The sequence below is a fragment of the Fukomys damarensis genome, unplaced genomic scaffold (genome assembly GCF_012274545.1).
Source record: "Fukomys damarensis isolate Sample0158 unplaced genomic scaffold, DMR_v1.0_HiC HiC_scaffold_8, whole genome shotgun sequence".
In the NCBI taxonomy this organism is placed as follows: Eukaryota; Metazoa; Chordata; class Mammalia; order Rodentia; family Bathyergidae; genus Fukomys; species Fukomys damarensis.
The window spans coordinates 12,586,680-12,601,125 of NW_022900920.1; the positions used below are offsets into that span (position 1 = coordinate 12,586,680).

The 14,446-nt window shown below is 43.1% G+C and overlaps 1 protein-coding gene across 4 annotated transcripts in view; it reads left to right on the forward strand.

The window, feature by feature from the left end:
* Adam12 (ADAM metallopeptidase domain 12) overlaps positions 1 to 14,446 on the forward strand; it is a 405,947-nt gene that overhangs the window by 310,296 nt on the left and 81,205 nt on the right. For all 4 annotated transcript variants that reach the window (XM_033761360.1, XM_010620988.2, XM_010620978.2 and 1 more), the window contains 3 exons: positions 1,374 to 1,560; positions 8,365 to 8,430; positions 9,597 to 9,668. In XM_033761360.1, the coding sequence (XP_033617251.1) occupies positions 1,374 to 1,560; positions 8,365 to 8,430; positions 9,597 to 9,668 (325 nt within the window). The remainder of the gene's footprint in view (positions 1 to 1,373; positions 1,561 to 8,364; positions 8,431 to 9,596; positions 9,669 to 14,446) is intronic.

Genomic DNA, 14,446 nt, shown 5'->3' on the forward strand with positions numbered 1-14,446 from the left:
AAAAAAAAAAACAAAAAAAAAAAAACTAAATTCCAGCCAAAGTTCCCTATCATTTGAAAGATGCTGGTACCCTTAGGCAAATATCTAAGAACATATCCTCAGGGTGGAGCTCCAGAAGTTCAGACCAATGCCACGGTCCATGGCTAAGTGCTGCCTCGTCTCTGCCGCTTAAAACGTTTAGTTAGTTTGTATATTTTGGGGCGGGTATGGGAGATGGATCTCGAGTCCTTGCACTTTTGAGGTAGGTGGTGGACTCACTGAGCCAAATCTGCAGTATGTTTGTACATTTTTTTAAAGACTCTATAATTTTGTGTCTAAATGTTGGTACAAAGTATTCTTTCTTAGCTGTTGTCACTCCCAGAAAGAAGTATATTTATCTTAGTATAGAACTTCCCTAAGATCATTAGCCTTTAGAATAATAACCCATGGTCTGCAGCCTAAGCCATGGATCCACTCTTATCAATCATAAGAACTGCCACCATGCAAGCACTAACTGGACCCTCTGCTGTCTAAAAGTTCTTAGCAGGTGGCATAGCACCCCTGAGAAGTAGCCCCTATTAACTCCATGTTACAGGTAGAGGTAGCAGGGTTGGGTGAGGTTAACATGCTGCTCAAGGACACACAGATAAGCGGCAGAGCTGGAACTCAGACTCAGAGCTTGTAGGCCCAAGCTGCTGCCTTCTCAGCCATGGGCTGGGGTATCTCCTTGTGGTGTTCCTTCATTCTATAAAGAGCATCCACTGAGTCCAGAGGCCTGACCTTAACCTCCAGTGAATAATTTGAATGCTTTGGGTACTTACACTGGTTCCTTTATTTGCTTACTTCTTACAAATTAAATAAAATAGAAATTATGTATACACACACACACACACACACACATATATATATATGTATATATATATTTGCATTCATTCTTATATCTGAGTCCCTTCAAATATTCAAGAAATATATCTGATCAAGACAAATGATTTAGATGTGGAATTGTCCTTAAGAAAGAAAAAAATAAAGATATCTAAATCATGTCTGTAATTCAAATAGAGTTGTTGGCAGATAAAACATCTTTTTTCCGGACTCTTTGTTCTGGCAATATATCTTTGGGACACTAAAAAAAAGCACATAAAGGCAAAATGTAATCTACTCTTTACCATAAAGCATTTCAAACAAAAACTTCTTCAGGCTCGCTTTTTAAAACATTTGCAAAATGAAGTTGCTATAGACACCTGGCACAGAAATGTCCTTTCTGATTAAAGCCTGAGAATATAAATAAGTTGTTATTTTTCCTTTTTTTTTCCTCTACTTCATTAAGAATGGTGTCTTAGCCATAAAGATTAGTTCTTAAAAATTAATGTTTTTCTTAATTTCTTCTCCAACAGGGGACTTATTATGTTTGAAGATGAAATCTATATCTTAGAACCAATGAAGACGGACACTGATAGATACAAACTCTTCCCAGCAAAGAACCTGACAAGAATCTGGGGGTCGTGTGGGTCTCATCATAACACATCGGGCCTAGCCACAGATGGCTCATTCCCAGCCTTCTCTCAGATGAGGGCAAGAAGGGTAAGAGGGGAGCCCAAATTCATATTTCTGGGGAGTTGGGGGCTTAAGCTAGGGGCACTGATGCTAGGAGAAGGTGCTGGGCATCACGGAGCAGACCATAATCATAGACTGAAATCTACATCACTATTGCAAATGCCAGTCTCAGATTCACTCAGATATTCCTGTAAAGTCATCATCATCATCATCATCAGGGCCAGGAGACGACAAAAGTCAGCATTCATCACATCTTCTGAGGATGTGTATGATGGGCCTAGACCCAGAGTCGAGCTTCACCATGGCAAACAACAAACATGGGCCATGGCCCACTCCCTGGCTGCTCTCCTAGTGGAAGAGAGAGAGGTCAGATGGAGGTTTCTTCATTTGCCTTACAGTTAGGTTCTCATAATAGGTTACAGAAAAGGCTCCATCTTTGCCCACCTGTCTATGCATAGATGCACCGAGTCCTTCTCTCTGTGGTTTTGCTAAGGAGGGTTGCTTACTGCAGGCCACACTGAAGTGCCTGTCCTTGCTCCTCCTGGGACTGCAGTTGTATGTACTTTCTGGCCACCCACCCTGGTTCTGCTAACAGAAGGTCTCCTTCTGCCACAGCGCTGGAAAGAGTGATTATCAATGCGATCCTCTCGGCAGACAGACTCCCTCTCCCTGACGCTTTCCTTTCCATGGGCCTGCATGAATCCTCTGCCTCAATGGCTGCCTGTCTCTTGACATCTGCATAACCTGGGCTCACAGGCCACAGTGGAGCTCCAGGAGCACAGAGTAAAAGTATCCTCCCCCCACCACCATTAGATTGGAGGCCATGAATTTAAATGAGCGCAACAAGATTATCACCAATTGCCTGATATTTTTATATATGGATTTCCTGTTCTTCAATTGACAAGAAATTTTTTAAAAATTGAAGAGCAGATGTCACTCATGCTAACATTTGACCATCAGGGGACAGGATCTTCATGTTTCTGCTTACTTCTGTCTCTCCTAACGGTTTGAGTAGACAGACTACTACTTGACATTCAACATTTCATGAATATTATTCCCGGTTCATTCTAAATCCTTCTCATAAATTCAACTAGTAAGTCTTATCCTACATGATTCTTTCTGATTCCTAAAATTCTCTTCATACCTATGGAGAAGCGACTATTCCTCTGAACTGCTCTCAACTGAAAAAGTTCAGGGAACTTGACTTTAATTTTACATTCATTCTTTCAGAACAGGTTTCAGCCTTTGTGGTTCTAACCTCTGTTACTGGCTTCCCAAGGCTTTCCATGGCAGGTACCCGAAACCTCATTTTCTTTTTAATTTCTTTTTGTTTTTTCCCCTGCCCCATTGCAGGACAGAAGAGCTCTCCTATCTGCCACTGTGCCTTACCTCAACACTGATGTGACAGGGGTGGAGGCGGGGGGTAATCTGAATCCCAGAGACCAGAATTTGAAAATAGCAGCAGTCAAGTTCAGCAGCGGCAGCAGCTGCCAAGCTGTTCCCTTGTGCCTGTCTCCCCGCTCCCCACTTGAGTGACAGATTTAAGAGTTGGAATCACCTCTGAGTTTCCAAGCGTGCTTTCTGTACTCTTCAAACACATTTGCCTTTGATTCCAGAGCTTGGACAAGATGTGATTAAGCTGTAGCTTTACCAGTCATGAACAAGTCGAACATTTGCACTTTGTTTTGCAGGCCCTTTGCTTTGAGTAGCTTATTGAAAGCCTGTTATTGACGTTATGTGATTTATAAACTTGACAGCTTAAATGACACTCAAAAATGTTTGCCATTTCATTTAGAAGCACAAACTTGATCTGGATTTGCCAACCGTATTTTAATTCTTTAAGCATACAGCTCTCTGGGACTACAATTGGCACAGTCATTTTGACTTGTAGAGAGATGGAGAGAACCTGAATAATGATGCTGTTTTGTTAATAATGCATACTGAAGTGTAAATGAACCTTTAAATTGAAAAGGAAACGAAGGCATCCATGCTGTTCACCTTGGTTCTATTGCTCTAGAAATAGTTGTGATTGTTTTCATGCAAGAGAAAATGTCCTTGACCTACACTCTTTGTATATAATGAAAATTGTACAAAAATAATTTTCAAATGAGTGGAATATCTGGGAATGGAAATTACTTAGATTGTTTCAGATAACACCTATGATAAATATGAAAGGCACATGTTCAAGTTACATGCCATTTGCCTGTCTTGTTTATGCTGCTTTTATTTTATGCTAAAAAAAATCAATATAATTGCGGCTAATTAATCTTGTTTATGCAGCACAGCAACCATATTCGCCTTTTCCCAGCATTTCCCTGCCCCCGCTAAATGTTAACTATTGCAAAAGATTGGTTTGTACACTCCAATTTTTCTGCAGAAGTTTGTGCTTTTCTTCACAGAGCATCAGGAATCAATCAGCACTCAGAGGCTACACTGGCTATAATGTAATCCTGGGCTGTTTGTCATTTTTACAAGGTTCTACATTAAATATTAGTGAGCACCCAAGTTGCTTCCAGAAGGGTACAGAGAGACCAGGGCATCATAGCCTCCTCTTCCCTCTGCAGGTTTTTAAGTCCAACCTGAAGTGCCCTTACCATTCAGCTCACCTGCATGGACTCCTTCCCTCTCCATTGGCTTTGCATTCAAGAATGGAAACTAATTTCAACATCTACTTTGGCAAACTACAAGAGAGGCAGAGGCTAAATCCACTACTGGAGAAAAATCACATAATACATCCCAAAGGCAAATGGAAATTACTGCTAAATTATCCTTTCTTTAGGGATTATCTCTACCATTGTTCCCCTCCATTAGTATGGATAATTATGAGTCAAATACAAAAATTGCTGCCTGCTCTGGGAAAGGATGTTTGCTTGGGCCACTGGGTACATTCAGAACAGTGAGGCAGGGAGATGCTGCTGTGTGTCCTCAGATGCAGCTGTGCTGAGATTACTGGTGCCACTGCTTCAGTGCCCCAGGCAGCCCATTAAATCTGGGTAGTAGGAGCCACAGTATGGTAGCGTCATTAACCGTAATGGTAATATCTTGCACATGTAGCATTGCACAGTAAGTAACTGAGTCTCAGGAACTTACTAGACTCGTTGGAAAGTTCATTAGTTATATCAGGAATGTTTAATTCCTCTCTAACATAGCCATCCCCACCTCCATACTTCCCCTACGACTGTACCAAGCTCTCTTTCTGCCTTGGTTATACTTAAGTTCTAGGATGGGAGATTGGGAGGCATCACCACTTCCTGGGCTCTGAATATCTGTCCATATGAGCTGTGGCTCCACACTCCTAGGGTGCCTACTGAGTCTCAAGTTCACTGAAACTGTGGACAAATAAATAATAGATCTCACTTGCTCCGCTGCTCTTTCGGACCCAATTTCACTGCTCCCCATTCGTCCTGATTGACCTTTGCCTGTAAGAGTGAGCGCACTCTCCTGGTGTGTTGTAGTGTTCCATGGCCGGTGCTGCCGGCCCACACATGAGCCAGGCCTCAGAGGCCGTGTCCCATGTGGATTCGGTCAGTGTGAATTCTCTCCAGGCAAGTCATTGTCAAGTGGTGGCGATGGCCTCTGACGCAAGAGTTCAGGGATCCACTTGTCTGTGTGCTAAAGTGACCTTGCAGGGGGCACGGAGATATGTTGACAGATTTCTCCTTGTTCAGGAAGATAAACCAGACTTTTGATTCATCTCATTTGCCGACCTTACCAGCAATAGAAATATTGGCCCAGGTCATCATTATGCCTATTTTGTTGTTGTTTATTTGTATCACACCCAACGGGAATGTATTTGTCCATCTCCCCAATCTAGAGACCATAGCTGATGCTACAAAACCCGCATCAGCTTCTCCCCCCGTCCCCCGCCCCATGCCACTGCCTAACTTCCTCACTGCCCTCATGTGCTCCTCATAGCCACCAGAGTGATGTTTTTTAAATCTCCCATTCTGGGGCTGTCACTGTTCTTTGATTATTAGACTACCATTCGGCCTCTGTCCCTACTCCACTCACTCTCAAGACTCTAGCCACCCTGCGTGTGGTGACAGCACTGCCAGCTCTCTTGTCCTCCACCTCAGGACTTCTCTCTATGCTGTTTCACTCACCTGAAGCACTGCTCCCAGCACCCTTCCACACATCCTGCCTCCCACCCTCTAGGTCTCAGCTAGCTTAGCACCTGCCCCACCCCATCTTTATCCTTACTGCAAAACCCTGTCTAGACTCTTTGTTGCCCAGACTATGTTGTATCTTTTTGAATCCTTCTCCCAAACCCACACTAAAATGTGACCTTCGTGTGGGCAGGAACCTTGGTCTTGGGCGTCCCCATGCCCCCAGCATGCAACACGGCAGCTGGTGCAGAGCCAGCTTCCAGTAGCCACTGGGAGATGAAGGAATGCTGTGCAAACAGTCGGAAAACACGAAGAAGGGGTTGCTGTAGGAACTCGCTGTAGCCCTCACCCAGGCTTGCTTTTCTAACGGGAAGTGTGTGAAGTTCTCAGGGCCAGAGCTCACTGCAGGATGTTTGGGGGATGGTCTGTCTCTGGGAACTTGGCTGCCGTGACTTTGAGAAGCCCAAGAACTGCTTCTCTCTTAAGCAAGTCTCTGGAATGCCTCTGTCCTCACCTTGGAGTGGGGATTGTTGGGGCTTTCCCAGAACCCAGGTTCCTGTTTGGGGACAGGCTTTTGTTCATAATTCCCAAAATGAAAATTCACTCAAGCGACTGACTTCAAGCACTGTTCTCCATATCACAAATTTCAAGTCTGATTCCTTTTTGCGTTTTAAACTGGATTGCCTAGATAGGTGAAAATCATGTGGAGGTAATTTAAGCCTCTATAAGTGAGAGCAAACCTTTGTGGCACAGAGCCGGCCACTCCCCCGTGGCTTTTTATTATGATGTGGTTAAGCTTCTCTCTGAGCTTGCAATTCTCTGAATTCATGAGAAAATGTGGACTTCTCTGAAAAGTGCAGAGACAGGAAAATTGTGTTCATGTGTTTGTTTTCATTATCTGGAATTCTGTATTTTCTAGATGATGATCTGAGGCCAGTTGGAAATATCCTCTGGTCGTTGATTTCACTCTCTGCTGTCTGAAAAGCATAAATGTCTAAACAACTGAAGTCCTTTCAATAGGTTTTCTGATGAGAGATTAATTTCTTCTTTCATTTCCTGAGCTATACTGTCTTCTGCCTAATTTGCTGAATGTGTTTGTGTTTAATCAGGGAACTGTGGGTAAGAGAGATGTCTGTTTCTTTGACCCTTCAGTAAGGAAAAGGGGTGAGACCCTCACACTTCCAGAAAGTGTCTCATTTTGTTTGCACACTTGAGCACTACAGGGGCTTATTTTTTTTCCCTTTATACATGCATAGTTATCACCATAAAACCTGCCTATTCATACAGCTACAAAGCTTGACATTTTTTTTTCTTGCAATGCTGTAAAAGTATGAGAAATTATACCTTTCATGATGCTTTATTTTCCCTTCCTCCATGAGGTTTCCAGATTTCTTTAGGGACGCTAAATTCATGAATCAGCACAGCTGGGCGGCAAGCAGGAACACCGCTATAATACAAACATTTTTCTTGTAAAAATCTGTTTGGAAGATCCTGGACTGATGGGGATTTGTTTTATAAAGGATGTTTCCCTCAGGATTATGTGACTGGAAGTCTGATTCAAAGCATGCTTCACTCCTTTTTGCTTTTGTCTGAAGAGTGGTTAAGACATGCAAGTGTTCGACTTGAGCACGGTATGTACTTAACTCATAAACCAGCAATCTCAGTCGGGGGGACCAGAGACCAGCCCGACCCCCGCTTCCTCCAACTGCGTGTTATTGCAGAGCCAGAAGGCCTTGGTTATTGTTTTTAATGTTTGCTTTTTGAGACCACCCTCTATGAATTGCTTCATTTCTCCTAAAAATGCCTTTGGGATTCTCCCAGTAATTCATGGAAGTGTGTGAATGGTTTTAGAGGAAGCTTGATTAAAATGAGCACACTTCTTTGGCCTCCTTATTTGGGATCCATATTTCGGCTGTTGGAACCACCCCACTCCTAAACCTTGATCTATAGTTTCCATACTCTTCTTGACTGCTCTACTCTTAACAAGTCCCTAATCTCCAGTAGCATATTTCTGTCTTATTTTTATTGTTTCTTTCTGGTCTCTCTCTCTCTCTCAACTCCTTCACATTTTTCTCTTAGTCCTTCCTTCTCGCCTTTCTGTGCATCAACCTGGCTGCTCCCTTTAGTCCAGACCACCCCAGTCTTCTGTTGCTTCTAACCAGATTTTTAGATGATCATCCACAAGCATAGGCTCCCTGGAATGGACTTCTCAGTGTTTCCTCAGGATTATGCAATTTCTGTCCAAAGTATAGTTTCCTCCACTTTTCTCAAATTGCTAAGCAGGTACATTTGGACCATAGAGGTGATGAGAACACCTGGGACACTAAATTCCCCCATCTTTAATGGTTATCGCATGTGCCACATGTGGTCTGAAGGGAGTGGCCTTTGACTGGTTCCCCTTCTGAAGAAAGCCTGGCTTTTGTTAATGTGGCTCATTTTATTCAGTAATGATCTTGACCTTTTCTAATCCTACAATCAGTGATTCAGCAGGAAGGTTAAACTCCTTTTTGTGATTTCTCTAGTGGAAGTAGAAACTAATCACTCATGTTGAAAATATTTTTGCAAGAAGGTAGTAGGGGTTGGGGGTCCACTTCTAGGTGGAGTAAATGGAGTATATCAAGCCAGGTGGGGATAGAGTTCCAGGGGTTGGGTTGAGATATTGGCAGTGTTCTGGAAGCCCCAGTTTGGTATTAAGGAAAATTAAATTTACATTTACTTTTGGCAGCATAAAAGAGAGACCCTCCCGATGACCAAGTATGTAGAGCTGGTTATTGTAGCAGACAACAGAGAGGTAAGAACTTTTAGAAATCTCTCAGTACAGTTTGCCAAGAAAAAAGGAAATGTTTAGTAAATTAGTACTTTCTTTAACTTTATTCTCTATACATTCTTCAAAGTATTGAAAAAGTGGTTTTCTACTTTTATAAAGCATAGACTATTAAAAATATATCTGATATTATAAAATAGCAGCAACACCTGCAGAAAAAGAACAGAATTTCTCTCTCATTAAGCTCTCCAAACAAGGAGAATCATTTGAGGGGAAAAAAATGGATGGCTTTAGGTTGTATTCTAAAACATTTTTTGGAAATTAAGCTTTTTGTTGTTGTTGCTATTGCTTTGTTTTTTGTTTGTTTGTTTGTTACCGGGGTTTGAACTTGGGACCTTTTGCTTGCAAGGCAGGAGGCAGAACCACTGAGCTAAATCCTAGGCCCTGTAAGTTAAGTTTTTTAAGTGTCTAATAGGTCCTAAACCAGAATGAATAAATAAATGAAGACATAAAAATCCTACCATTTTGAGGTCTGATATAGTACTATGTTGGTTTTCTTTCTTTTAATTAATTTTAATTAGTTTTTTTAATGATCTTCTCTGTATTTATATATTGTTTCTTGACACAGTATGACTCAGGTGAGGCTCTCATAGACTCATTCAACACAAATGAATGGAAAAAGCTTGACAATTTCTCAGAAAATGTTCCCATTCTGGAAGGTCAGATTAGAGAGAAGAATGGGGAATTTATTAACTTTTTATCAATCCTCCTAAGTATTGTTTGACACATTGCCAAGAGCTTCTATTGCTTTTACTATTCAATTTTTTAAAACAAACACAAAGAAAGTTTCTCGGGAAGTTAAAATCAAGTTGATGATATGAAAAATGGCTTTGGATTGCCTTTTCATTGTCTGTTTTCTCTTTGCCAAGATGTGTCACTGGTTCTATTATTTATGAGGCTGGAAAGATTGCAGAAGTTATTGTCTTGCAAGCACTTGGCTTCGGTGAATTTCAGGGAGTTCAGGGAGTCCCCAACTGGGGAAATGACTCTGGATGTGAGTTTGTTTCACCGTAAAAGACAGAGGGCCCTGGGTGTTTTATAAAAGCCCAAGGCTTCACATTTCCAGGAGCTGGGAGGATGAGATTTGATTGATATTCTTGATGTTATTAATGCTGACATTTAAAATTATTAAGTTTCAGAGGCAAGGAAAAGATCTGGAAAAAGTTAAGCAGCGATTAATAGAGATCGCTAATCACGTTGACAAGGTAAGTTCTTTTCTGAGTAATTAAATCACTCAAATCATGTAAATGTTTGGAAGTGAGGTTGAGAGGATTAAGTGCACCTCATCTGACTTAGCAGAGAGACCAAGTTCTGCTTCTGGGTCCTGGGCTGGAAGCTGGAATATCTTGTCTTCTGAGTATCCCAGATCCTGGGCAGGTTTGGGAGATGCCAGCCATGGCAGCCTGTACTGGGGTGGCCTTGAGGGCACAACTTCTACAGGCTTGCTTCAGTCAGGCTGAGTTCCAGTCTGTGGAGATCTTGGACTCCTCAGTTAGATCCAGAACCTCTACACGGTGAATTGCACCCACTGAGAACTCCTGAGCTGGGCCTCTTCTCTGGTTTTCCAGGCAGATCCCTCTATGGGTGTGGTCCTAGGGTCAGGCTCTGATGCCTAAGGAAGGTACAGGCTCCAGTCTCCTGGGATGCAGCTCAGTGAGCTATTGGAAAAATCCCTCACTGAGAACAAGTAGGTTGGAACTCTACTTTTCACAGAGATGATTTCCCAGCTGGAAGAGCCTCTAGAAATCTAGTCCATCCGGAGAATATTTACTCATGAACTGCTCCTTCCACCACTTGATTACAAGGAAATGGTGATACTTCTGTCTATAGCACCTATCCTCTATCAATACATCCTGTGGGGCAGAACCAGGGCTATTTGGGGCTGATGCTCCCTGCCTAAAGCAGGGCTTTTGACGCTGACCTGAATACTGGTGTTGCCTGAAAAGCTTGCAGAGGCCTTGCTGCTTGTCTATGGGGTATGGGGCAGGATATAGGTTTGACATCGATCATTTTAGAAGCTCCCTAGCAACTCTAATGGGCAGTGTGACTGGTAAACATTGTCCTAAAGCCACTGGAGCCTCTCAGCAATACCGTGTGTCCTGCCTATATAAGGACATTGTGAAAGGAGGTGCTTGATCATTGTCAAGCCTTTCACAGCCAGGGTCCTATGAAGTGGTCACATTTTATACAGAGCAGCTCGATGCCATGAATGATGCCATGAATGGAACCGTGAATGGCAGTCTCAGGGTACAAAGAAGGAAAGCAATTCCCTTCTTCTGGGGCCAGGGAGAACTTGCAGGAAGGGAAGCCTGAAAGGGGAAAGGTAAGTGAGCTTGACCAGCAGCAGAGCAGGAAGAGCCTGGTATGTACCCACCGGTCTGTGCATGATGACTAACGAGAGTGTGCGTGCACAAATGTGGATGTATATATGTGTTCCTATAGGTGCGTACATGTGTTCAGGAATACATGTGTGTCTGTGTATGCATATGTGTGTGAATGCAAGCTTGTGTTTGTCTGTGGATGCATGCATGTGCACCTAGGGAGGGCAGGAGGAGCTATAGATGTCCACAGCTCAAATGTCCTCAAGGCTAATAGACAGCCACACAAATGCTTTTAAACAGAGGAAGGACACACTGGATTATACAAAGAAGTCCAGCAGTTAGTGTGGAGGATGGGGTAACCATTGACAAGTAGGGCAGGTAGAAGTTTATTTCACAGGAGTGATAAAGGGCAAGGAAATTGGGTATGTGAGGACGAGGATTAGAGATATTTGTGCATTTGTGGGACATGGTGACTGATCAATGTTGTTAGCAGTTGCTGTGTACCAGCTGTAAAGGCTTTGCATACACTTTTTTCTTTTTTTTTGGTACCAGGAATCAAACTCAGGACCTTGCACTTGCGAGGCAGAACCACTGAGCTAAATTCCCACTGCATGCACTCTTGTAGGCATTACTATTCCCATCTTTATAGCAGAAGAAGCTAGGCTTTGCAGAGGTTAATAATTATGTATTCAAGCAACATTAAAGTGCAAGCCAGGAATGATCTGCCTCTCTCTAACCCCAAAAGCAACTCTTTTCCTTGATTTCTACCACTTGCCATGAGTTTGGAGCTCTGTGACCCGGTAGAGGCTGGGGGAGAATGGGTAAACTGCAAATGGTAGTAAAGTGGCAGGTGGATGACAATTAGATCCCAGGAAAACAGGAGTGGGGAGGGGCTTTTGTGGGGCACTCTGAGTAGTCAAGGTCTGGGCTCCGCACATAGAGGCTGTGGCTGGGGGGAACTTTTTGAAAGTCAGAAATAAGCAGATGGCCATCAATATCCTGGGATGATATTATGCTAGTCTACCAGGCAAATCGCAGGCACCCCATGCTTGTTGATGTATTTTCAGCAACAACTTTTTGTACATTAAACTTATTCATGCCCCAGGCCCATCCCAAGCCAACCAGATCAGAATCCCTGTCAAGGGCTGTAACGTAAGAGTCAAAGCTGGATCACAGGCAGTCTAGCCATTAGAAGCCTCTTGGGAGTTTTGTTTGTTTCTTTACGAATTTACTTTTTGAAATACCAACTCCCAAGTAAGTCTCAGCCCAGGGATTCTGAAACTAATGGCTAGATAGGGGATTGGGTATTGTCCAAGGTCCTCCAGTGAGAGGCACTGATGGACAGGTGGAAGATTAAAGTAGCTGAGTTACATGAACAGGCCACTGCTCCATTGCCTGGAAGGCCTCCAACTATCAGATTTTACAGAAGGAATAGAACATGAGTTATTCTCAGGCCTCAGAAATCTCAGGGGTTGATGAATTATATTAAAAAACCAAAATGGAAATTGCTGTTACCCCTTGTTAAAATGTTTCAGCACCATGTGTTTTGGCCCTCTGTGTTTATAGGTCTTTGCATATTGTTCTAGGTTACATCTTGCTTCAATGTACAAAACAAAAAAAAATGAGTCTGTTGATGGATGAACCTGGCTCTGTGGGGTGTTCCAAACTTCAGTTTTGCAACTCTACACATGGGAGAGTCTAGGCCCAGAAAGCAGTGACTATGCCAGTGGTCACTTCCTCATTTCCTGGCCTCTGGGCTCTGCTGGCCCATTCTAAATTACTAACTACTTGGTTGTACTGGCTTGGAGAGTGAGAAGGATATTCCAGAATGGGGAAGATACAGAAGGGTTTTAGTGACAAAGGTGACATTGTGAAACATTCAGGAAATCCCCTGTAAGCGAAACACAAAACATATGTTTGACACTTGTGCTTCTAGGCCAAACTACCAGGCATTTTTTCCCAGTCCTGATTAAATCACAGCCAACAGAATGTACACTTGCTAAAAGGTGACCATTGAAGCTGTACCATTTGAGCCTTCCTTCCAGCCCATCCCCTACTTCTCAGTAAATTTTCACCTGCTGGGAATTCCTTAGGGTCCAATTTCCCTGACTGTTATGGTTGAGATCCAACATGTCCCCCAAAATGGTTTATTGTGTTGAAGGCTTTGTCATTCGCTGGTGGGCTTTTGGGAGGTGTTTTGACCATAATAGTTCTAATTTTAAGTGAGATCATTTGATGGCATTACTGGGAGGTGATGGGACGAGGAGGTGGAGCATCACTGAAGGGAGTAGATCACAAAGGTGTGTCCTAGGGGGCTATGTCTTGTGCCTGCCCCTTCCTCTCTAGCTCTGTCTTCCCCACTCTGCTTCCTGGCTGCTGTGAGGTGAGTGGCTTTCCTCTTTCACACTCCTCTGCCAGATCTTCTGCTTTACATCAGGCCCAAAGCAACAGAAGCAACCAACCATGGACTGAAACCATGAATTAAACCTTTCTCCTCTAAATTATTTTTCTTGGATATTTTGTCACAGCGATTAATTAAAAAGCTAACTAACACAGTAAAGCTCTCAAAGGGCTCATCACCTGCATATTGAATTTCTCTGGGCTCGTATGACATCTTCTTCCACTCCCACACTAAGCCCATTACCTAAAAGATACAAACTGAAGGCCTTGTTTCAGATCCACTCCTTCCAGAGTCCTTCCTTGGCCCCTCCAAAATAGCATCCTTTGGCTTCCTGTTTGCACCAATGCTTGGCAGGTCATTGTAAGACAATTAACTGTAGTAATGGTGAAGTGTCCCACGCCAGAAGCCACCTGCTGGCCCCTGAGTATCTAAATAAAAGCAGGGCTGTCCTAATTTTTGTCTTCTAGATTTATGCCGAGCCTAACCCAGAGCAAGAGCTGAGCTAATATATGCGACTATTGTGTAAATGACCCTTTAGGCTCACATACATTCTGGGATTCCTAAGCCAGGCAGGCAGCTGCCAAGTTCCATTTGTCCTACAAGAGCCTGTCAGGTGCTTGCTGGGCTGAGGTCACAGGAGTCTCAGCAGATGAGACATGCCGTACAAGGGTGGCACGTGGCTTAGTAGTTCAAAGCATGGCATCAGAGTTACTTCACCTGTGTCCAAGCCCAGCCATGCAGTCATGACATTGAGTGATTTAGCTGACATCTGCCAGCCTCAATGTCCTTGACTATAAAATGGGAACAATAATAGACTCATAGAATCATTCTGAGGACTAAGCTGAGTTACAGACAGTACATTTGCATCAAGCCAGGGACATAAGAGCCTTGGTTGTTTGTTAGCTGTGTTCATTGTTACTGGCAATAATCCAAAGGAACTCACAGAAGCTATGGAAGAACCAGCAAAGCAGGCAGTAAAAGGACTGAAAGAATGATGGCTTGATGTAAGTTTAGCACACCTGGCAGTTAATCAATGACACTAACTCTGGAGAGGGGGGCCATATGTTATATTCTTCTTAGTATGATATCTGTTCTAGAACATAGTTTGAGAGCACTCATAGGTGGAAATGCAAACCCTCCATTATTATGAAAATTTCCCGGGGGCTAGGGATTTAGCTCAGTGGTTCAATGGCCTGCCTTGCAAGCGCAAGGGCCTGAGTTCAATCCCCAGTACCAAAAAAAAAAAAAAAAAAAAAAAAAA